Source organism: Phodopus roborovskii, unplaced genomic scaffold (assembly GCF_943737965.1).
Source record: "Phodopus roborovskii unplaced genomic scaffold, PHOROB, whole genome shotgun sequence".
NCBI classification, from domain to species: domain Eukaryota; kingdom Metazoa; phylum Chordata; class Mammalia; order Rodentia; family Cricetidae; genus Phodopus; species Phodopus roborovskii.
In genome coordinates, this window is record NW_026126962.1 from 177,622 (window position 1) to 200,947 (window position 23,326).

General features: G+C 45.7%; 1 protein-coding gene across 1 annotated transcript in view; it reads right to left on the reverse strand.

Annotated features, from left to right (window-relative positions):
• Nucleotides 1-16,458: 16,458 nt before the first annotated feature.
• Tgfa (transforming growth factor alpha) overlaps nt 16,459-23,326 on the reverse strand; it is an 88,386-nt gene continuing 81,518 nt past the window's right edge. The window contains 3 exon segments of the mRNA XM_051175023.1: nt 16,459-17,081; nt 17,541-17,650; nt 18,926-19,075. Coding sequence (XP_051030980.1) covers nt 17,074-17,081; nt 17,541-17,650; nt 18,926-19,075 — 268 coding nt within the window. The 3' untranslated portion in view covers nt 16,459-17,073.

Below are 23,326 nucleotides of genomic sequence, written 5' to 3' on the forward strand. Positions count from 1 at the left end.
TTCTAATTGTGTGTGTGTGTGTGTGTGTGTGTGTGTGTGTGTGTAGGAGGAGTACATGCATGTTAGAAGAGGGTGTCAGACCTCTGGGGCTAGAGACACAGAGCTTTTGAGACACTTAATGTGGGTGACTGGAACTGAACTCTGGCCCTTTGTTTCTAACCGCTGAACCATCTCTCTAGAACACTGTTTGCTTATCTCTCATTTATAAATTAATAAATTTATAAATTAAACTTTGTCATGGAATGTATTTGTAAAAATATTATATATATGGCATATATACAACACACACACATATATATAGCACACATACACACACACACACACACACACACACACACACACACACACACACACAGCTTGCCCTTTGGTACTACCTATGGTTTCAGGCATTCTTCTGGAATGGTTTCAGATTGGCCTGGGCTCCCTTAGAAGGCATCTAGGAGAAGCATAGATAAGGCCCAGGTGGGAGGTAATATTGGCTCTGTCTGGGAGGTTTAAGATTTCAAAGAAGGAGAAATACTTTAGGTATCTCTAGAGCAGGTTCCTAAACCTGGCTATTTAACAAACTCATCCAGAAAGACAGAAGGAAACAATTCTAAAATGTCCACAAAATCACAGAATCATTCACAGGCCCCTCTTCAGGCTGAACAGTGTCTGGCAACAGGAAAAACCGATTCTACCTGTACCTTTCCTAGCAGCTGCCAGGGCTCCAGGCAGAGGTTCTCAGAGGGTTTGTGGGCCAGGTCTGGGATCAAGCAAGGTACTGCAGGTAGCTCTGAGACCTTCTGAATGCAAGGCAAAGCATCTGCCAGCTACTTCAGGCACACAGCTGGATCTAGAGCCACAGTGATGCGCACTGAGCTTGTTTACTGTGTGCTTACAGTGATGATTTCTTTGTCAAAACACACTCCAGGGAGCTGCCGCCCCCGGGGCCTCTGTGTCATCTCTCTTTTATTGGAACAGAAAAAAGGCCTGTATTATTGTTCTCTGGATGCTGGTTTTCTCAGGGATCAAGAAAGCAACAAGCACTTTGTGCTAACAGCAAAGCCAGCTTTGTTGTCTGAGGCCAGGGAGGTGAGGCTGCAAGAAGAAAGCCTTTCACAGACCATAAAATAGACACTCATACACAGCAGACTGATGGACAGTGGAGGACTGGGGAAGGGCCTGGAAACCATCCTCAGTGCTTCTCTGCCAGTGCAGTCAATGTTCTGGGTGTTTCTGTGTGAAAGTCATCTTGGGGGTGGGGACATGCATGGTTCAGCTGGTAAAGTGCTTGTTATACAATCACTAAGACTGAAGTTTAATCCCCAGAGTTCATGTTACAAAGCTGAGTGTGGTGCGAGGTCTGCTTGTGATCCTAGTCCTGGTGGGCAGCCAGCCTAGTGTGCCAATGACAGAATGTCTCCAAATAAGAGGTGGATGGTGTCTGAAGAGCATTGATTGACCTCTGACCTACACTTGCATATGAACAGACAGGCAGAAAGACGAACAGAATATATAATATATATTTTATATATATGTCATTTGTGTAGCCTTAAACTCACTACCAATCATCCTGCCTCAGCTTGTTAGAGTCCAGGCATTATAGGCATGTGCTACCATGTTCAGTTACATGTAGAATTTCCTTCAGGTGAAGCACATAAGTACAGAATTCTCTGTGTACTCCACATGTGTATCTCTGTATATATAATTAAATACTTATTTATTATTGCTGTGTGTATGAGGTATATGTTTGAGTGTAGGTGCCTTTTACCAATTGAGCCATCTCTCCAGACCCAGTCAATGCTCTGGCTTTTGACAGACACATTTTGAGGACTGTGAATGCCATCTGAAGTGACAGAGTGGCATCCTGACTCACCAGGCTTGGGATGGAGACAGGCAATTTACATTCTAATCCCTCTCTAAAACCGTGAAGCTGTGGAGACTCTCACTGTGAGGATGACAGTGTGTAGAGGTCTGTGTGTGCTCTCCCTCTCTCCATATATATTTAAAATATTTATTATTGTTGTATGGTGTGTGTGAGTGTGCATGCGTGCGCGTGCATGTGCATATGGTACAGTGTACATATGGAGGCTAAAGGATAGCTTCATGGGAGGAAATGGATTATTTCATCTTACAGCTTATAGTCCATTATGAAGGGCCTCAAGGCAGGAACTGAAGGGTTATGAGTGTAAGGAGAGGCTGCTTATTGGTTTACTGCCCATTGTTCATTCAGCTTGCAATTTTAATATTTCATTTAAAGCCACCTGCCCACAGTTGGCTGGTCTTTTCCACACTGACCACTAAATAAAATGTCATATAAACTTGTCTACAGGCCAATCTTGCTGGACATTTGCTCAAGTGAGGTTCCTTCTTCCTGGATGATCCTGGCTTGGGTCATGTTGACAAAACCTAACTGGCACAGCTGACTGTAGGAAGACAGCACTGTCTTTGTAGGCAATTATGCTCTCATCATTGTGCAGATGTGCAGCCAGGGTCTGCAGCAAGTGGCTTCCTCCCTTCACAAACCAAAAAGGTGGATGATGCCTGAGGAATGATGTCTGAGGTTAACCTCTGGGCTCACGTATGTGCGCAGGTGCACACACACACAAGCACACGTACACACACACACACACACACACACACACACACAGACAGAACTCTCTCAAACACACCTTGTACTGTAGTGTTCTGACAGATCCTCTCTGCTTTCCTAGTGTTTTGGTATGCTCATTTGGAATGATTGACTGTGGGGAGAATAATTGCAAGCCCCTTTCTGTGGGGTTTGGTTAAGTGTTTTACAGGCAGCAGTTTTCAGTGATAAGACATAACCTTATCTCAGTCCCGCTAGTGTGCACTTTGCACCCTGCCCCCACAACAATCTGCCTCTTGTCTCGTTACCGGACTCTTTATTCCTACTTCCTAGAGAGTATATTCTTGTACTCCAACATACAGAGCAATGCAGTTAGAGAAATAGATTGCCAAATCCAGTTACAGGATCAGAGCCACAGAGCAAGCTATCAGCTCCCTCAAGCTGTCCACATATCTACATGGGATGGGCTTAACAAGTCTCTGAAATCTATCCATTGACCTTCCTGCTGTCTCTGCCTCCTTTTCTTGTTGCCTCCCTACAACTTACCTAGGTCTTCGTTTGTTCGTTCGTTCATTCATTCATCTGTTTTGGGAGCGCTTACTTTACTTTTGACCAAACATACTGAAAAATAGCATAAGACAATCAGACCTCTTGGTTCTGGGAGAAAATGGGGTTCCAGAAGCAGATGAAAGTGAGGAACATGCACAAGTGATGGGTACTGTCACTCATCCTCAAGGACCCACACTTCATTCCTGCTGCTTCGGTACCATTTGTTCATATGTTCTCAGGTGAGTAGCCATGGCCTCCTCTCTAGGTGCACAGGGCACACCTTACTGATTTAAACAAACCAAAGCTGTTCCTTGGCAGTGAATGATTTGCTTAGGTTGCCAGTACCTGAAGGGAAGGGTACTGGACACTGGAGGAAGGTTCTGGAATGGTTGTCTTTTCCCATGGGAGGCACATGGGGAAGAGAGTCTTTCTCGTAGATGTTGCTTTCAAGCCAGTGACCTCTGAGATGCAGAGATGAAGGGGGGATACAAAGCTCTAGGTGGGCAGAGCAGAAACCTGGAAGACATTTGGGTCTTTTAAGGTGTGGTTGGTCAAGCCTGTGAATACAGTACCTCTGGACAGTGCCTGCCTTCAAACTCTTAATGCATAGGGATATCTTGATTTGCCTTTATTTATTTACTTTTTATGTAAAGAGGAAAATAGTTATCTACTGAAAAAAATAAGCCTTCAATTCTCAGCCTCTATATTAGGAAGATAACAGATGGTGTGTGTGTGTGTGTGTGTGTGTGTGTGTGTGTGTGTGTGTGTGTGTACTGGCCCTGTGCCCAGCCGAAAGGAAATGGCTGCAGATTTGATTGATTACTCATTACTCTGTGTACAGAACTCTTAGAGAGTGGGACAGGCTTGGCCACCTTACCACAAAAGCCTGAAATCTGGTTAAAGCCAACTATTGTATGGATGGGATGGCACATAGCTGTTATCTTAGCACTTGGTAGAGGCAGGGGGATCAGAAATCCAAGGTCATTTTGATGGCACAGTAAGTTTGAGGCCAAACTTGGGCTACTTTAGACACTCTCAAAACAAATAAACAAACCATCAACAAACAAATCCCCCAAATCTCTCTCCCCTCACCCCCCCTCTCTCACACACACACAAAACAACCCAAGCAAGCAAGCAAAACTAAATCAGAACTGGAGAGATGGATTGGCAAGGTTAAATGCATGTGCTATTCGTGCAGAGGACTGGGGTTTGTTTCCCAACACCCACATGGAGGCTCACAATCTAAAACTCCAGTGCCAGGGGCTCTGACACCCTCTTCCAGTTTATAGTGGCATTGGCACACACACACACACACACACACACACACACAGAGACATTCACACATACACATAAAACTATGAAGCAGCACACACTATGGAAAATGCAAAGAAGAAAATGAACCTTGGGCCATTCTGTTTATAGGACAAACACTTGCCCTGAGTTGTTTTCCTGACAGACTTTCTTTTTCCTCTCTATTTCATCCTCCCACCCCATCTCATTAAAAGACCCCTGAAAACATATGAATGACAGGTCATATGCCGAGCACCAGGCCATGTCTCCTGCAGCCCAGAACATCACATCATTATTTTGTCAGAATGAAACTTCCTCTGAGATCTTGGCTGGTGACTCTTCTCCATGTGTCTTATGCTGAACTGTCATTTGTCATCCTATAGTGTAGTCTTACCTGTATCCCTTTTGTCTAGAGGTGTCACAAGGGATGAGATTAGTCTGGAGAGAAATCTGGAGGGAATGAGGCTAAACCAGGCATTGTGGATCTGGAAGTGGACCCTCAATCCAGCTGTGCCCTGAGAGTGAGTCCTTTTGGATGTGTGTAGCTCACTCAATATTGAGCCTCCCCAAATGCGAGTCTTGCATGCCCCTGGCTCCTAGGAATGAGAGGAGAGTCTCTACACTTGTTTCCTGACCTCTGCCTTCCAGGTGACCTGCCTCGTGATGCAAGGGTTGTACAAGTGGGCTGATGCTGAGCTCTTTGAGCGGCTGGCTGTTACTGCTGTCAATGGTCAGCCCTGCTAACTCTGGCCATGGCTTCAGGGCAGGCAGCATGGACCAGCTGGAAGGGGTGTTATGAGGAGCACTGTAGGAACATCTTGGGAAAAAGGTTGTCACACAGCCTTCTGAGCTCATCATTGTGTCTGTCACACCTCACTGCCCTGTGGCACATACACTGTGCCTGCTTTATGTATACCTGTGGCTCTCTTAGGGTATTCCTGCCCCTTGTGCAATGACTACCAAGTGGTTTGGTACAGGCCTGAATGCACGTCCCAGGCAGGTGGTGTGATGACACCTGGCTGGCACAGCTCCTTGGCTATGTCCTCACTGTATTCTCTTCACAGACACTTGTGGTCTAGTGGGAACAAGTCTGTGAGCTCATTCACAGTTCACCTGTGATGAGTGAGTTCTTTGTATGTAACACAGCTCCCAGGGATCGATACAGCTGAAACCAACAAAACAGAAATGCAATACAGACTATGTAACTAAGTATACTTGGGCCAAGCACTGTTTACTAAGCATCTTGTACCCATCTTCGAGGTTTTATGTTGTAATTCATTTAAGCTGATCAAAAGCTCTGCACTCAGATACAGCCAATATGCTCACTTTACTATGAGGTAATTAAGGCCAGAGTAGTTAATTCACCTATACAGGATGCACAGTGTAGAGGCAGGATTTGCTCAGAAGCCCATACACATGGCCAAGACAGATTATATTATATAGTGTGTTTTTGGTATCTGTGTCAGTGTGGTTTGAGGAAAAGTCCCCTTGACCCCTGTACTTTTACTTATATCAGTGTAAAATAAATCTAGACATTTACCTAGGTCTTTAAAATTGTCACAATAAGTTTGAGCAGTAGTCTCCTTCTCCCTCTACCATCCATGTCATTTAAATACTTAGTCTTTGTTTCATGTTTGAAATGAATGCACTGTTTAAAATGACAGTATTTATTTATTTTTGTGTGTGTATGTGTGCACCTCTCTGTGTGTGTGACCCTGTGTGTATGACTTAGTCAGGAAGCAGAGGACAGTGAAAAGCGGTGCTCAGGTCCCTTTCTTGTTTTTATTTGGTCCAGGACTCCAGCCCAAAGGATGTTGCCAGCCATGGTCAGGGTGAGTTTTCCTTTTTCAGTTCTTCTGGAAACTCCTTACTGACACCCCAGAGTGTCTCCAGATGGTTCTAAATGCAGTCAAGCTGACACTGTGACTCTTCCTGGTGTTATCTACGATGGTTGTATTCATACACCCGGCAGCCATATTTTAGTCTTCTTGTCATCCACATGGTTGTATCTATCTACACTCTGATAGCTTGACAGCGTGCTTTGTCATTTGCCAGTATTTTTTTTTTTTTTTGTGTGTGTTCTTTTCCATATTAGCCATTCTGACAGGGTGGGATGTTATGAACCTCACTGTGAGTTTTGACTTGCAGTTTCTTAACAGTAATGGTGAGTAATTTCACATGCACTTCTTGACTTTTTATGTGTCTTCCTTTGAGGAATCTTTATTCAAATTGTTTAGCTATCTTAAAGTTGAATTATTTAGTTTTTTATTGCTGGGTATTTTGAGTTCCTTATAAATTCTGGTCATGAATCCTTTGCCCGGTGGATATGACAAGCCAGGGAGGAGGTGAGGACAAGAAAGGGGAGTAGCCAGTGAGCTAACGTGGACTTGATGTCCACCAAAGGGGATTGTGATCAAGACACACGTCTCAGAATTTCCTTAGACACATAGTCTCCTTGTTGTTGACTTTTATTTTTAGTGGGAAATTGGCTATTTTGTGGAGGTCTAGAAGTCATGAACGGAACTGTGTCCTGTGTGATTCCAAACAGGCGATATCATTCCTGGTTCTGAGTTTTGGGGATCTTTTGTTTTATTCTTTCCCTGTTTGGATTGGATGGGTTTTTATTGTAAATGTTCATTTATTTATGTGCGTTTTGTGTGTGTATCTGTCCACAAATGTGGTCAAAGGACAACTTGCAGAGTTGAATCTCTTTTTCCACTAGGTTCTCAGGCCTGGAAGGAAGAGCCCTCACCCACTGAACCATCTGGTTGACTCTAGAATTGAAGTTTGCTTGTTTGTTTTTTTCTCAAAGAAAGAGTTCTTGAGTTATCAGTTCAAATAAATGCTTTCCCATTTTTACTTACTTCTTCGTCTTTATTACTGTCTTCTTTCTTTAGGTAGTTGGTTGGTCCTCTTCCTTCCTTCCTTCCTTCCTTCCTTCCTTCCTTCCTTCCTTTCTTTCTTTCTTTCTCTCTTTCTTTAATGAGTTGAACATTTAGTTATTTTGTTTTTTGTTTTTAGTTAATTTAATTAACAGAAAAGATAATACTTTTGAGCTTCAAACAGCTAGAGTGTTCTAATTTTGACTGTACCTCTGACTATAGATGGTTAGTGATTGTACTGACTGGTTTGTGCCAATCTGATACCAGCTAGAGTCATCAGAGAGGAAGGAGTCTCAGTTGAAGAAATGCCACCATGATATCCAGCTGTAAGGCATTTTCTCAAGTAGAGATCAGTAGGGCTCAGCCCACAGAGGGAGATACCAACCTGGGCTGGTAGTCTTGGGTTCTATTGGAAAGCATGTTAAGCAAGACAGGAAAAGCAAGCCAGTGAGCAGCTCCCCTCTATGGCCTCTGCATCAGCTCCTGGCTCTGTGATTCTGCCCTGTTTGAATTCTTGTCCTGATATCCTTCAGTGATGAATAGCAGTGTGCATGTGCCAACTGAATAAACCCTTCCCTCCCCAACTTGCTTTATGGTCATGGTGTTTTGTTGCAGCAATAGAAACCCTGACTAAGACAGTGATTGTATATATATATATATATATATATATATATATATATATATATATATTTTTTTTTTTTTTTCTTGCCTAATTTATCTGACTAGACTTTTCATTAAATGCTGACTAGAAGTAATGTGAATGGATATCTGACACTGGTCTTTTGCTTGACCAAAATTATTCACCTTTTCTCAAGATTTACTTTCAATTTTATGTGTGTCTGTGTATACATATGTGCATATATGTGCAAATGCCCACAGAGGGCATCAGATTCCCATGAGCTGGAATTAGAGACAGTTGTGAGCCTTCATGTGAGTGCTGAGAACTCAACTGGGGTCATTACGAAGAGCAGCCAGTGCTCTTACCCATTGAGTCATCTCAGCTCCTATTCTTCTTTTCTTTTGCTTTTTTTCCCATTCCAACATATTTATTAGGTAGTTTTCATGGTAGACATTATTTTATACCTGGGGATACATTAGTGAATTGAGGCCCCAAAGTCTTGTTCCTTCTGGGGGAAGCAATCACACACTGAATGGATGACTATATAACAAACATAGCATAGTTACAGAGTTGGTAAAGAACATAAAGCAGAAAAGAGTGATAGACCATGCAGTTAGAGTTAAGTCTAATCATCCTCAGGACAGAGCAGGCACAGCCTGAGGCAATTATAGTGGGTGTCTTAGTTTACATTCTAGATATAGTTGGAATAGTAACTAATTACTAGAAGCAATATAGATGTTATCCTTTCCATTATGGGGCCAATATATAATTTTTCTGAAAATATTTTATTTGTGTATGTGGCATGCTGTGAGCAGTGAAAAGATGTCAGAAAACATCCTATAGGAATTAATTTTCTTCTTTTACCAGGAGGCTTGTAGGGATCAAACCCAGGTTGTCAGGATTTTTGCAAGAGCCTTAAGCCACTATGCCATCCCATAAAATTCCTGAAAATAGTTAAAAGCTGAAATATCCACCTTATACTTGACATCACTGAATTACAATTATAAAAACATTAAGTTATTGTTATTAGTGTTATTGTTGTAGTCAGTTAAATTCATATAATTAATTTCTAGTTTCAGTTTATCTGTTTTAGAGAATTAAATTATGCCAGTGAAGGATATTATCTTTAAAGTTTTCTTTATTTCCAAGTAAACAAGCTCAATATGGTGGCACACAACTTTAATCCCAGCACTCAGAAGAGAAGACAGAGGCAAATAGACCTCTGTAAACTGAAGACTAGCCTGATGGTCATAGTAAGTTCTAGGCCAACCACAATCTAGGGAGACCCTGTCTCAAAAAACAAAAACAAAACAAAAAACAAAAAAAGTGGTTTTGTGTTTTTGGGAAAATAATTGTGCCAGATTTTGAGATTTACCTCTTTTCCTACACTGGAATTTTAAGTAGCCATTCAGGGAAACCTCTATTTATAGACTAAATCCTCAAATGCGTATGAGGCAGTTCATATCTTCTCAGAAGCCAAGCATTGAAATGGGAGCTTAACTGCCTCATCCAGAGTCCAGTGGTTCACTTTCCTGCCCAGGATGGAGAGCTCCCAGGATGCACCTGAGTCTACACTCAAGCAAGGCTTGGGTGTAGCTGTAATGAAGCCCTGTTGTATTCCTTGGGTGACCTTTAAAGCTACAGATTGTAAGTGGATGGAAGGTTGTCACAGGATGCTTGGGGTGTGTTTCTAATATACCCAAGATAGCACTTCATGATCAAAGGAAGGACATGAAAATAAAGACCCATGCTGGCTGTGGGCTTTACGTACCAGGTCCCTGAGCTGCCTGTGTGTATATGTGTGTGTCTGTATGTATATGCATATTTGTATGCATGTATCTGTGTCCATGTGTGTATGTGTGTGCATGTAAGTATGTGTACAAGTGCATGTGCACGTGAGTGTGTGTGTGTGTGTGTGTGTGTGTGTGTGTGTGGTGAGTGCAGTCATGCTGCTTCATACTTCAGGCTTCTTCACCTGTAAACTTCCAAAGCTTCTGCCGTTTCTACCTCCCATCTTATTTAGGAGTGGTGAGATTATAGCTGTGTAACTGGCCTTATGTGGGTCCTGAGGGCTTGAACTCATGCCTTCACACTTGTGTGCTAAATACTTCACTCACTGAGCTGACTAATCACTTTAACATGTGACATGATGACACTATTATCTGCTTATGTGGCCCCATAGGTTCTGGGCTTCTGGACTTCTCCTGACACCCCTACCCATACCTTCTTTCACCTTGAAGGGCATTGGAGGCTAGGAGCTTGAGTTGGATCACATCTTTGAGGTGGTTAGGATCACATTTAGATTTTTACTCTAAGAACCAGACTATGCATGGGAGACTGTCCTATAGCTTCCTAAGCAGAGCGAGTGAGAACTGAGCAGACAGCACTGTAGGCAGAATGACTAGCAAAGCCCCAGAGTGGCAAGGTGGAGAGGAGTGGTCTGGATGCATGCCCAGGACCTAGCTTCCAGGTCCCCTTCCTGATAGGTACCCCGAAGCCCCACACCTGGCTGGGTGGTGTCCATAGTGCAGGGGAAAGGCCACTCTTTCTTTGATCTGGTGGGACATTTCAATGCTGCAGTGTCTCCTGGGATGAGACCCATACCCATAATCCTGCCCTGCCATGTGCCATATGCTAGTGGTACAGGCTCTAGGGCAGTGTCCCAGGTCTCTCTTCCACTTGCATACTTGCAACAGAGGACCTATTCTGGGCATTTGTGTACCTGAGTGTATAATGTTCCTACAAAGAGGCTACTCCCCCTCCCACTGCATTTCCCTTTCAGTACAAAAACTCAGTTTATTTTTATGGCCAAGAATAAAATTTCTGTAAAGCTGTGGTCCACTTGTACGTAGCCTTGAGCACAAACCAGTGACCTTCCTTGTAGGAACTTCTATCTTTCTTCAAGGTAGGTTGACATGGATCTTTATAGCTCTGTCCCTTAATGAACAGAGCTTGAACCAAGCTTCAATGCTATTCAGCAACTCTTTTACATGGCTGTGAGCTGCACTAAAGAGACACTAGGAGGGTTTGCCAAAACTTACAGGGATTGTGTGGGCAGTTCTAGAAGTACTCCCTGCAGTTAGAGCCAACAGTGAGTTCCAAGAGATGGGGCAGAAGAGAGACAGATAGGCTTGTGTGCACTCCACCAGGCTGTGCAGAGAAGATTCAAAGGGATGCGGCCTCGGCATTTGGGTTGTTGTGCACTGCCACCTTCTGCTGGTTAGTTCTGTCAGCTCTGACATAATTTAGAATCACTTGGGAGAGTCCCATGAGTTGTCTAGATCAGGTTGGCCTGTGCTGTCTGTAAGGGATTGTCTTGTTCGTTCTTTTAAATGTGAAGATGCATTCACCCCAAATGTAGGTGGCACCAGAGCTGGGCAGGAACTGTGTCAGAGCAAAGAAAGGCAGCAGAAGCCTTCCCAGGCAGGAGGCATCTGTGCATTCCCCTCTGAGAGGGGGCAATGGAGACAGAGTTTCTCTTTGTAGCCCTGGCTGTCTTGGAGCTTGCTATATAGACTAGGCTGGACTTGAACTCCTGAGTTCTTCTTGCCTTTGGAGTGCCATGTCCCACTCCTCTCTGCTTTTGATGGTGAGTGTGATGTGATAAGCTGCTCCAAGTTCCTGCTTTGGCATTCCTCATGACTGTGACCTGGAATCTGAGCCAGCCTTTTCCTCCCCTAGGCTGCTTTGTGTCAGAGCATTTTATCACAACAGAGAGGACACCAGAACAAACCCCACAGGGAAACCGACTCTGCAAAACTTTCCCTTGAAACAACCTCACAAAAAAACTGCCCCAGAGTCCTACAGCACATGTTCCTAGTCTGGATGGCATTATCAGAGTGACTGAGGAACAGAGGAACAAGGGATATCCCTAGAGTTTAATACATTGCACCCCAAGCTCTACATTCCTAACAGTTCTCAAGAATATTAATATAGACCACACAGCCACCTACACACTCTTTACCTTAAATTCTATGAATGTTGTCAGGAAATAACCTGGAGGCATTTTCTGCCTGCCATCCTGCCTCAGTTTCTCTTAGTACAGGATAGTGTCACTGTTTTCCTCCAGGTATTAGGAAGAACTTCATTTCTTTAGGCAGACAGGGGTAAAGTACAGTCAGGCTTAGGATTCCTAAAAAAATCATCTAGAACTCAAGAAATGGCTTCATACTTCTCTTTCAATAGACCTGTGTTGGCATGTTAGGTGGGAACATGTCAGGTGGCTCACGACCTCCTGTAACACTAGATCCAGGGAAATCCAATACCCTCTTCTGGCAATTGAGAGCAATTTCCCTGCTCTCACACATGAATCCCTTCATAGACACACATGAATAAATACACATGATTAAGAATAAAAGCAAATCTTAAAAGAAAAATTACCTGCTATTTTTTTCTCATTCACATTTGCAGAGAAAAATTTGTTCAGCCACATTAAAGGAAAACTCTAGTCTTCGTATTTAGGAAAAAAAAGTTCATTCCTTCATCCTTCCAAACAAGGTACAATACAACTGAGTAACAATACACATTTCTGGAAAACACAACAATATCTTATAATCCTCATTATTCTTTAAGTATAATTCAGATATTAAGGAAAAAAGCTTCTAATCACATTAATACATTACAGAAACCAAAATTAACTTACCACATAAAATAAATTAAAACATTACATATTAACCTTCAGTGCATCATATACAGAAGTCAGAATGATGAGTTCTAAAAATAACATCGGGTTCTTATATAAAGTTATTACACTATGGAAAGTAGTTGCTTTTCAGTACTGTGTGTGTGTACAACACTATGTCTTTGAGACAAAACAATGGCTTCAGGGAATAGATCTTACACCAGAACATTAAAAACAAACATAAGTTAGGTGTGCTGGTATACACCTGTAACCCAGGAGGCTGAGGCAGGGGAATCATGGGTTCAAGGCTGACCTGGGCTGTAGAGTGAAACCCTATGTCAAAAATGTATGTGTTGTATGGCCTCCCCTTGGTCCTGGGAGAGACAGGCTCAGAACTCACCACAGGACTGGGCGGTGTTAGAATGTTGCTGGTCCATCCAGTGTCTCACAGGCACTAGGAAACCTGGCTTGGGGACCCCATGTTGCTTTCTTTACTTGAAGGGAATAATCCACCAACTAAACCTAGAGCCACAGACACCTCCCTCGCCAGTGTGAGTGTTTAGGACCAATTTTGCACCCCCCCATGCTTTTTCCCTCCCATGGAGAAAATGTGTCCCATAGTGTATTTAAAGCCACAACTAGAGGTGGGGGACTTTCTAAAAAAGTTAGTGTGTGTGTGTGTGTGTGTGTGTGAGAGAGAGAGAGAGAGAGAAAGAGAGAAAGAGAGAGAGGAAGAGAGAGAGAAAGAGAGAGAACATGTGTGTAGAACAATTCTCTCCTTCCACCATGAGGGTTGAATTCAGCTCCTAAGAGTTGTTGGTAAGTGCTTTTACTCATAGAGCCATCTCAATGTCCCTAGAATTAATTTCAGTTCATTTAATGGGGGATGTTCATAGTCCCCTGAGTCACTGGAACAGTTGTGCTGTCCACTGTCCTGTGTATTGAACATCAAGAGAGGGGTGGGGAGTGCAGTGTGAACTGACAGGAGGTGAGGGCGCTGTGGGGATTGCAGTGTGAGCTGGCAGGAGGTGAGGGCACTGTGGGGATTGCAGTATGAGCTGACAGGAGGGGGAGGGTGCTGTGGGGAGTGCAGTGTGAACTGACAGGAGGTGAGGGTGCTGTGGGGAGTGCAGTGTGAACTGACAGGAGGTGAGGGCACTGTGGGGATTGCAGTGTGAGCTGACAGGAGGGGGAGGGTGCTGTGGGGAGTGCAGTGTGAACTGACAGGAGGTGAGGGTGCTGTGGGGAGTGCAGTGTGAACTGACAGGAGGTGAGGGTGCTGTGGGGAGTGCAGTGTGAACTGACAGGAGGTGAGGGCGCTGTGGGGAGTGCAGTGTGAACTGACAGGAGGTGAGGGCGCTGTGGGGAGTGCAGTGTGAACTGACAGGAGGTGTGGGTGCTGTGGGGAGTGCAGTGTGAACTGACAGGAGGTGAGGGCGCTGTGGGGAGTGCAGTGTGAACTGACAGGAGGTGTGGGTGCTGTGGGGAGTGCAGTGTAAACTGACAGGAGGGGGATGGCGCTGTGGGGAGTGCAGTGTGAACTGATAGGAGGGCGCTGTGGGGAGTGCAGTGTGAACTGACAGGAGGGGGAGGGTGCTGTGGGGAGTGCAGTGTGAACTGACAGGAGGGGGCTGTGGGGAGTGCAGTGTGAACTGACAGGAGGTGTGGGTGCTGTGGGGAGTGCAGTGTGAACTGACAGGAGGTGAGGGCGCTGTGGGGAGTGCAGTGTGAACTGACAGGAGGTGTGGGTGCTGTGGGGAGTGCAGTGTGAACTGACAGGAGGGGGCTGTGGGGAGTGCAGTGTGAACTGACAGGAGGGGGAGGGTGCTGTGGGGAGTGCAGTGTGAACTGACAGGAGGTGAGGGCGCTGTGGGGAGTGCAGTGTGAACTGACAGGAGGTGTGGGTGCTGTGGGGAGTGCAGTGTGAACTGACAGGAGGGGGCTGTGGGGAGTGCAGTGTGAACTGACAGGAGGTGTGGGTGCTGTGGGGAGTGCAGTGTGAACTGACAGGAGGTGAGGGTGCTGTGGGGAGTACAGTGTGAACTAACAGGAGGTGAGGGCACTGTGGGGAGTGCAGTGTGAACTGACAGGAGGGCACTGGTAGACTAACCAGATCTGTCCCGTGAGATGGCCCAAGAAGGAAAACAGCATTTGTCTGACTTCCAAAATCAAAGTCACCAAAAAGCAGGGCTGTCATCTGCTGGACAATGTCCAGCCAGATCTAGTCTCAGCTTCTGACTGTTCAGACCCATTGTTTTGCAAAAAGCCTAACTGGGAAGGCACTTTTAAGGGGCATTTGAGCCAGCTGAGCTGCATTTGTGTACAGGCACTGACTGGGAGGGCTATCAGCTGCTATGACAGGCTGGACCTGAGAACTGGAATGTTCAGACACCAAGCTGAAGTCCTTCCTGGGACCCTCTGTCTTCACCATCATGTGTTTGTCCTAATTTTTCCCACCTCTGCTGAGTCTTGGCTGACAATTCCTGGTAACATCTTTAGGATGGGACATTCCCATTAATACTTTGATACCAGTTCTAACTCTTTAAAAGAAGTCAGATGTCCAGGAGCATTCAACAGATCAGAAAAAGACCTGTCATCTGAAGATAACAGTGTGAACTAGATTAAAACAAGCCCTGCACCTCCATTTGTGTTGGTCCCCATGAGCAGAACTTCAGGCAGGGTCTGCTGAGAACACTGGAGCTAATAGAGTCTAAAGTCCAGTGCAGTTGATTGGTCTCTGAGCAGCATGATACACTCATGAATGACCTTGACCCACATGTATGACACCAATGAATGCAAACTTAACCTATTTTCTTTAAAGATTGAAAAACTCCGCAGGGCATGGTGGTGCACACTGTAAGCTCAGAACTCAGGAGGCTGGAACAGGTTCAAGGCCAACCTGAGCTATACAGCAAGACCTTGTCTCACAAAAAGAAACAAACAAAACCCCACAACCATAATAATAACAAAATAACAAAAATGATGACCATAGCCATGTTAGCTATGTAGTTAGAGGACAGCATTGAACAGACTCAGTTTCTTCTTTTGGGGCTCTAGGCATTGTGAAAAAAGAGCTAAGACCTGGAACATCTCATATGATCATATGAAAATATAGATCATATGAAAAGAAAAAAAATCCACAGAAACAGGTGGAATGGAAAAGAACGAGGAACAGGCAAATCTTTCTGCTAGAAACCAAAACTGACTTGGTGTGTCAAATGTCCATGTCCTGATGTATAGTGAGAGGCTGTGGAGGGCTGGCAGGGGTGAGCAGCTTTATGTATTTACTGTCATTCTGTCTCCAGACAGTACCCAGCAGCCCAAGGATGAGGGTGGGCCCAACAGGTGAGAGCATCCTCAGGTGCTTCGGAAACATGTCTCCTTCTCCAGAGGGGAGTGGAGAGGCTTGGCAGCAATTTTATTAATAATGCCAATGTTCTAAAAGGGAACAAAACAAAGCTAAACAAAAAATAACAGTGGGGTATTTATCCCAATGCTTGAAAATAAACAGGAACGTTAAATTTCTCCTTCTAAAAATAAAGCAAAAACCAAGGCAACAGCATGGAAAATAAAGGGCTGGTCCCTTTCACGGATTTGGCCCACAGCTGGCTGCTAAAGCTGGAGCTGGGCTCATGAGAAAGTTAATGTACTTAATTAAGCATTGGCATGTGTGTCCTCCCTAGGTGTCCACATAGGCTCTCTTGTGTTCTTGTTCCCATCAGGGCACGGGTCGGGGGTGGGGAGCTGAGGGCTCTCCATGCCACTGGCTTTGCTAACTTTGCTACAATGTGTATCTGGGGGACTTTCCTGCTTTGTGTCTTAGAGGGTAAGACCTTCAAACAGCAGTTTTGTCCCCATCAGAGTGCACATTTGAAAGCTGCCTCTACAGCCCCTGGGAGGCCCCCCTCCCTGCGGTGTTGCTTTATCAAAGTGACTGGACACCTCTATTCGGTGTAACTTCACAGCCAGCTGCTCACATATCATTAATGTGGATGCCTGAGATTAATTTTAAAGATTAAAAATAAAACCATTATCCTTCTAATAAATAAGACACACACCCTGACAACAGCTTGAGGAGATGTCAAGGTCCCTAGGAGGCCACAGTGTCTTCATACAACAAGAGACGTTTCCTCTTGTCCATTTTGTACATCAGCCAAGGAGTCTCTGCTGGAGGCAGATGGCCTATTGAGAAGAAAGAGCCTGGAAACCATGGCTGGCAGGAGGCACCAACCCAAGCACATGCCTGGTGTGGGTTAGCAAGAAGGCAAGCCCTTTGAGGTTCTTGTTCAACTTGTCTTAAAACGTGGTCTACTGGCCTCTTTTCTAGGGTGTACTGAGGAAGCCCACCTAGAAGGCAGAGTTATCACAGTTTTGGAGGCCTGCAAAGGACAGAAGGCTGCACAGGCAATTGTGCAGTGAGAGGAGAAGGTCTGTCAGCATTGTCCCAGGTGACTAGGCACTGCTGGTGGTGTTGTCCCAAGAAGCTTTTCTGTCACTGGGCTGCCATAGGCCACCTGGCCAAATTCCACCTCTGGGATCTTCAGACCACTGGCAGAAAAGAAAGACAGGGTGAACAATGTGGGACTGAGACATGCCGGGGAGACAAGCTTGGGTTGGAGACTTTGAGGCAACATTACTTATTGGCTTCTCTCAGCAGCCAGGCTGAGTTCTAGCTGAGCTTCAGGGGCATCAACTTCTCAAACTATGCTTTCAGTGACAGATGGAATATGAGTTACAGTAGAGGGGGCTGGGGTTTCAGTGACAGAGAAAGATGAACTAGAGTAGCAAAGAGGTTGGTGGAGATACTTCTGTCAGGAGGACTGTTTCAGCCAAACCCATGGCCAGTACCCCTGTCAGGAGTGGTAGGGGGAAATAGCCCCTCATTTCCCTTCTGCATTGTCTCAGCACCTCTGTGACAACTTGGAAAATGGGGACCATTTTTTCTACCCTACAGTACCTCCCCAGGAGGAAAAGGGTGAAAGCCACTCTGTACAAGCATCCATGTACCTGTCTCAGAGTGGCAGCAAGCAGTCCTTCCCTTCAGGAGGGCGCTGGGCTTCTCCTGTCTGCAGATGAGGGCACGGCACCACTCACAGTGTTTGCGGACATGGCAGCAGCTGGTGATAGAAGGGACAGGTTGAGTGCACCTGCCTGGTAGAAGAGTCCAGCTGGGAAGCCCTGGGTGACGACTCAGCCTCTCAGAGCATCAGCAGCCTCAGGACCCTAAGGACCCAGACAGATACCCACATGCCTCAAAGTACATGTTGGCTGTCACAAAGTGTTGACACCATAGCTGTAGCTCTGTTCTAGACTCCCTGGGTCACCTGGCTTCAGATTCCATAGCTGAGGGGAAAGGCCATCCACCTGGCTGCTGGCTGTCTCCATAAAGGGCCAGCTGGGAAGTTCCACCAGTGTAGCAATGGCCTTACAACAGACATAAGGACTAGGACCAGCAGACCCTGGGATTGGAGGCCATGATGCTTCAGGAGGTGGCCAAGTCTAGGCACATCAATGGGCCTGTGCCTCAGATGTCCTAACAGCAGCAACTCACCAGGATAGTGTCTCTGTGTGCAGCCTGGCCAGTCCTGGAGGACAAAAGCCTGGCATTGCTTTCACACCCAGCCTTATCAAAATAGCTTTGTGCTTTCTCCAGTCCCAGCCTGAGTCAACCTGAACTGTGCCGACAGGCTGCCTTTAACTGACCAAGAGTGCCCTGTGCCAATTCAAATTAGGTAGGCATCTTCTGAGCCCTTTGACTTATACTAAATCATTCCAGGGATTAAGTCTGGCTTGGTGTCAGTTGCTGGGAATGCAGCACTGTGTTTCCAAGGTCTCTAGTTATATTGGCCAGGCCAGCAGGAAGCTCTGGGAAAGCTCTGGGATAAGACACTCCTGTAGTCTCCCTTGACCTGGGGCTCAGCACAGCTTCCTGAAGGGTACAGTTTAGAGGTCCAGAGGGTAGTGGTGGAGAAAGAGGGAGGGCATTGTGGGTGGTGACACCAATGTGCAGGGACAACATTGGGAGCCTCTGATGTAACTTTAGAATTTCTATAGGGAAGAGCTTTCATTCTGGACTACAGGTACTGGGAGCTGTTTCCAGCTCATAAGTTTTCAGAAGATTCTGGGTTCAAGGGCAGTGGTAGAGCTTGTCTTTGATTTGACATGATTTCTGGAAGAGCCCCAAACCACTGGTGGCAACTACCCATGCTCCAGGCCATTGCACGCATTGCCTCACTGTGTAGAGAGACATTAACTATCCTTAGATCAGCTGACATCACTCTCATGTCACAACAATGAACTTGTGGCCCTTTGATGTGGCCATACTCTATCAGGATGCTCCTGGGCAAGTCAGGCAGGTGGGGGACATGAACTCGGGGGTGGCAAATACTCACTGGATCAGCACACAGGTGATAATCAGGACAGCCAGGGCCACGATGGAGACCGCCACCAAGGCAGTGATGGCCTGCTTCTTCTGGCTGGCTGCCACCACAGCCAGGAGGTCTGCATGCTCACAGCGAGCACCCACATACCCAGAGTGGCAGCTGTAGGAGAAATGAATGTCAGTATGCTTCTGACAGAGGGGCTACTTTACCCAAGCTAAGCTGGAAGGATCTGGGGTCTGCTGGACAAGCCCCAAAGGGTTGTTGTGGAGACACAGGCATGAAGCAATGAGTTCCACTTCCTTGCCCTGGTGCTGCTTGCTGAGGGGAGGGGAAACCAACCCCCTTCTTCATCAAAGGTGCACTGTGATCACTGTCCTTAGGCTAACTCTTGAGTGCCAATGGCAGCATTGAGGACAAGAACTTCATTTTGTTGGGTGATGATACTGTGTGTGCGTGTTCATGCATGTGTGCTCATGTGTGTGTGCATGCTGGTAGGTGCATGGGTGTGTGCACAACTGTGGAGGGCAGAAGTCAATGTTGGATGCCTTTCTCTATCACCCTCTGCCTTATTTTGGAGACAGTGCCTCTTGCTGTATCTGGAATTCACCCATACGGCAGGGCTGGCTAGCCACTGAGTTCCAAGGATCTTCCTGCCTCTGTCTCCTTAGCTTTGGGGTTCTATAGGTTGCTCACCAGGGTCCCCCCCTACCCCATGGTGCTGGCCATCTGGACTCAGGTCTTCATAGTCTCTTGTGGCAAGAATTTTACCTCAGTTTTCTCAGTTCCAAATCTAGGTGTTTTTTGTTTGTTTGCTTAAGATAGGGTCTCTCTATGTAGGCTTGGGTGTCCCTGAACTCACTATGTAGATCAGGTTGGCCTTGAACTGACAGAGATCTGCCTGCCTTCACTTCCTAAGTGCTGAGATTAAAGGTGTGTATCATCATGCCTAGCCCAAAATCCAGGCTATTTCTAAACCAAATTTGCTTATTTAAAATTTTAGATGAAAGAAACTACACTATCTGCATAGTCCATGTTTGGCTTTCATGTCATCATCATCAAGTTTAACCCCAAGGATATTTCCTGGATGGCTCAGTGCATAGCTTGGTCCCTCCAGGAAAGGATGAGGGCTTGACACTGTCATCTGGTCACATCAGGGCTGGAGAAGTCTCTAGACTCCTGTGAAATCTTGTATATCAGCATTCAGTGAAACATGCCTGACCTCTATACAGTGAGCAAAGGTGTAAATGAGGTCCAGTGTGAATGTGCATGCTGGTGCAAGCATTGACAGCACAGTCATTACTGGTCTTGTTGCATCCCTAGCTTCTCTGGCTCCGTCATGCCAAAGGCAACCTCCTATGTGCACAAGGTTGCTCAGTGGATGGTTCTTCAGAATGGACCTACCATAAGGAGACATGCTTTTCTGGCATTCCTCCAAGCATGTGACTTTTTAAACAGAAAAGTGGATGAGGTGACACTCTGATCCCTTTTTAAAATCAATGTAAATATTAAGTTCCAACTCTCTCAGACAGGAAGCTTCCTTGGGGAGCAGCTCTATATCACACACTGAATTTGAATCTATAATCTCTCTCTCTTTCTCTCTCTCTCTCTCTCTCTCTCTACACACACACACACACACACACACACACACACACACACACACCTACAAGGCTAAGGCAGCTAATATTTTTAAGTCTATGCTTGCATTCCCTTGTAACTTGCAGTTGTCAGGTAAAAGGACTTTAAAGAACAAAGAACACAGAAAGGATCTTGGGCTTAATGGCCCTCCCTGGGGGACCTGCCGCTGTGCCAGGCTGGATTCACAGCCATTCCAGGTGTGATCCCCGAGTCCTGTCTCCTTAATCATCAAGCCCAGTTCTCAGAAAGGTTTGTGGAGTCACAGGAAAAACAGGGCATGTTTGCTCAGATCCTGGCTTTTGTCCACCGTTAAACATCAGCATTTGGTTGGTAAAGGGACCAATGTGTAGGGGTTTAAGGCTAATGGCAGCCTGGGATAAGGGGTACACACCCTTCTCTGACTCACCCAAAGGTGGCTATTAGTTGAAATTCACATATGTGAGTTTATTGTTGTTTTGTTTTGTGATAAGGGCTGGCTGTGTAGCCTTGGCTAGCTCAAACTCGTGATCCTCCTGTCTCAGCTTCCGAATGCCTGGATGATATTGGTGTACAGCCAGGCTTGGCTTCTTGCTCTTTGGTTGAGGTTATTTATGTCTGGTGTGTTTTCTCATTTACTCTTGTCATGAAATAGTCACGTCACACTTTCCCTTCTGAGGACTTGAAGGACATTTGTGCCAAGTCCAAGTCTGGGGTCTGGCTCTCTCTCCTTTGCCAGGATGGTAGGCTTATGATTTAGCACCTTATCTTGAAAAGTTGAAAAGACTGGAATTTAAGTTGAACATGGTATAAAGGGCTTGTGTCCTTGTTAAATAAGAAAGTCAGGCAGGGCCAACAAGGAAATTAAAGACTACCCTAAGGCACTAGATAGACAGGCTGTCTATACTGACTCTCATGGGTCAGTGCAATGGGATTGAGACAGAATTTTGTCTAATTAAAAAAGAAAGAAAGAGGGGCTGGAGAGACGGCTCAGTGGTTAAGAGCCCTGCCTGTTCTTCCAGAAGACCCAGGTTCCATTCCCATGGCAGCTCACAGCTGTCTGTAACCCCAGTTCTAGGAGATCCGATACTTTCACACCAATACACATAAAAAAATAAAGTTAAATAAAAAAAAAAAAAAAAAAAGAAAGAAAGGAAGGGAAGAAAGGAGGAAGGGAGGAAGAAAGAAAGAAAGAAAACCTAGGAGGAGGCAGAGAGGATACACAGCTCACTGGATAACCACTGTCCCCTTCCCTGGTGACAATCTGGAGAAAACAACAGTGAACAGATCCCCCAGGCTGGTTGGTGATTAGCTGGGCCATACACAGCCTGAGCTGTTCATGTCTAGACAATGTTGGACAGGTTCTCTTAGCTACTTCTCAAGCTCTAACCCTCTGCACAGATGTCCTTACTTTCCAGAGTCCATCTGAGTTAGAGGCTTTCTTTCTGTGATGCTTTCTCCTTCACGCAAGGTCTTAATCTACCCCCTAACATCTGCCAGTTCAAGTGGCTCACATGGTCCCTACTAGCCCACGGGTAGATGTATAAGTGGCCATACATGGGTGCTTGGACACCTGGGATATAGTCCCTTACTCTCTCCACACTGCATTCCACATCCTATATTCTCCAAAAACTATGTGCTTTCTACACTCACTCATTCACATGCTCACCAGCCTGCCCATTTCCCGTGGCTTCACTCTCTGCCTCTCAGGCCTTGTCCATCTTTAAACACCTGCAGCCCCACCTGTGACCACCCTCTTTCCCCAGTTCCTCACTCCTGCAGGGCAGGCCCAGTGTCTCAGTAGTTTAGTTCTTTATGAGTGACATTTCGTCTTCTCTTTAATTCCTAGTCTTCTAATATTAGACTTAATTATTCTGATTATTTTAAGAACAAGTCACACAAAGAAGGGAGGAGTGTCACCTCACCTGGCCACACATGAGTCATACCCTCACTCTGCTGCTGCCTTTACCTCTGGAAGGCACAGCCAAGTCACCTGGGAGTTCTAGAAACTGCTGGGTTCAAGGTTATACCCTCAGTCTGGCCACCTGGATGACTCTAACATGCATACAGGCCCAAGAAGCACAGAGGTAGGATTGGCTTGGTATCTAGAACCAAGTTAACATGCATTGGTTCTTCCTCTACCTGCCTTCCTTTCTTCCCTTTCTTCCTTCAGCACTAGCAGAGTGACAACTGCAAGCATATCCCTGTGCCAGGCCCTGGACAAGAGGGATAGAAGGGGCTGCACCTCCTTTTATGAAACAAATTAAATTGACATGAGCTTTATTACAAAGGGGGAAGAGAGGTGAGACTGGCACCTTCATCATGGGACCATTTACACACACACAGAGGTCTGCTGGGCCTGACACAATTGCTTGTCAGATACACACTTCTGCAATGCTGTCCGGCTTCTGTAATTCAGACCCTTTTCAGGTTGACTCTCCATAATGAGAGACAGACAGACAGACACACACACACACACACAGAGAGAGAGAGAGAGAGAGAGAGAGAGAGAGAGAGAGAGAGAGAGAGAGAGAGAAAGAGAAGGAAAAGAGGGGACTGCAGGACTACAAGGCTGCAGATAAGCACTGACAGCCCCCATTCTCCTGTGTCTCCTGGGGGCTGGAGGCTGTGCTGTGCCTGCTGGGTGGTTAAGACTGGCAGTTGCCTTAGAGCTTTTCCTAAGAGCAGTGTTGTGGCTTCTGGACCCTGTTTTAACTGTCTATAACATCCTCTCTTCCCCCTCCAAGGATAGCTTTTGGGTCACCCTAAGTTTCTGGCTCATAGTGCTCTTTAAAAACA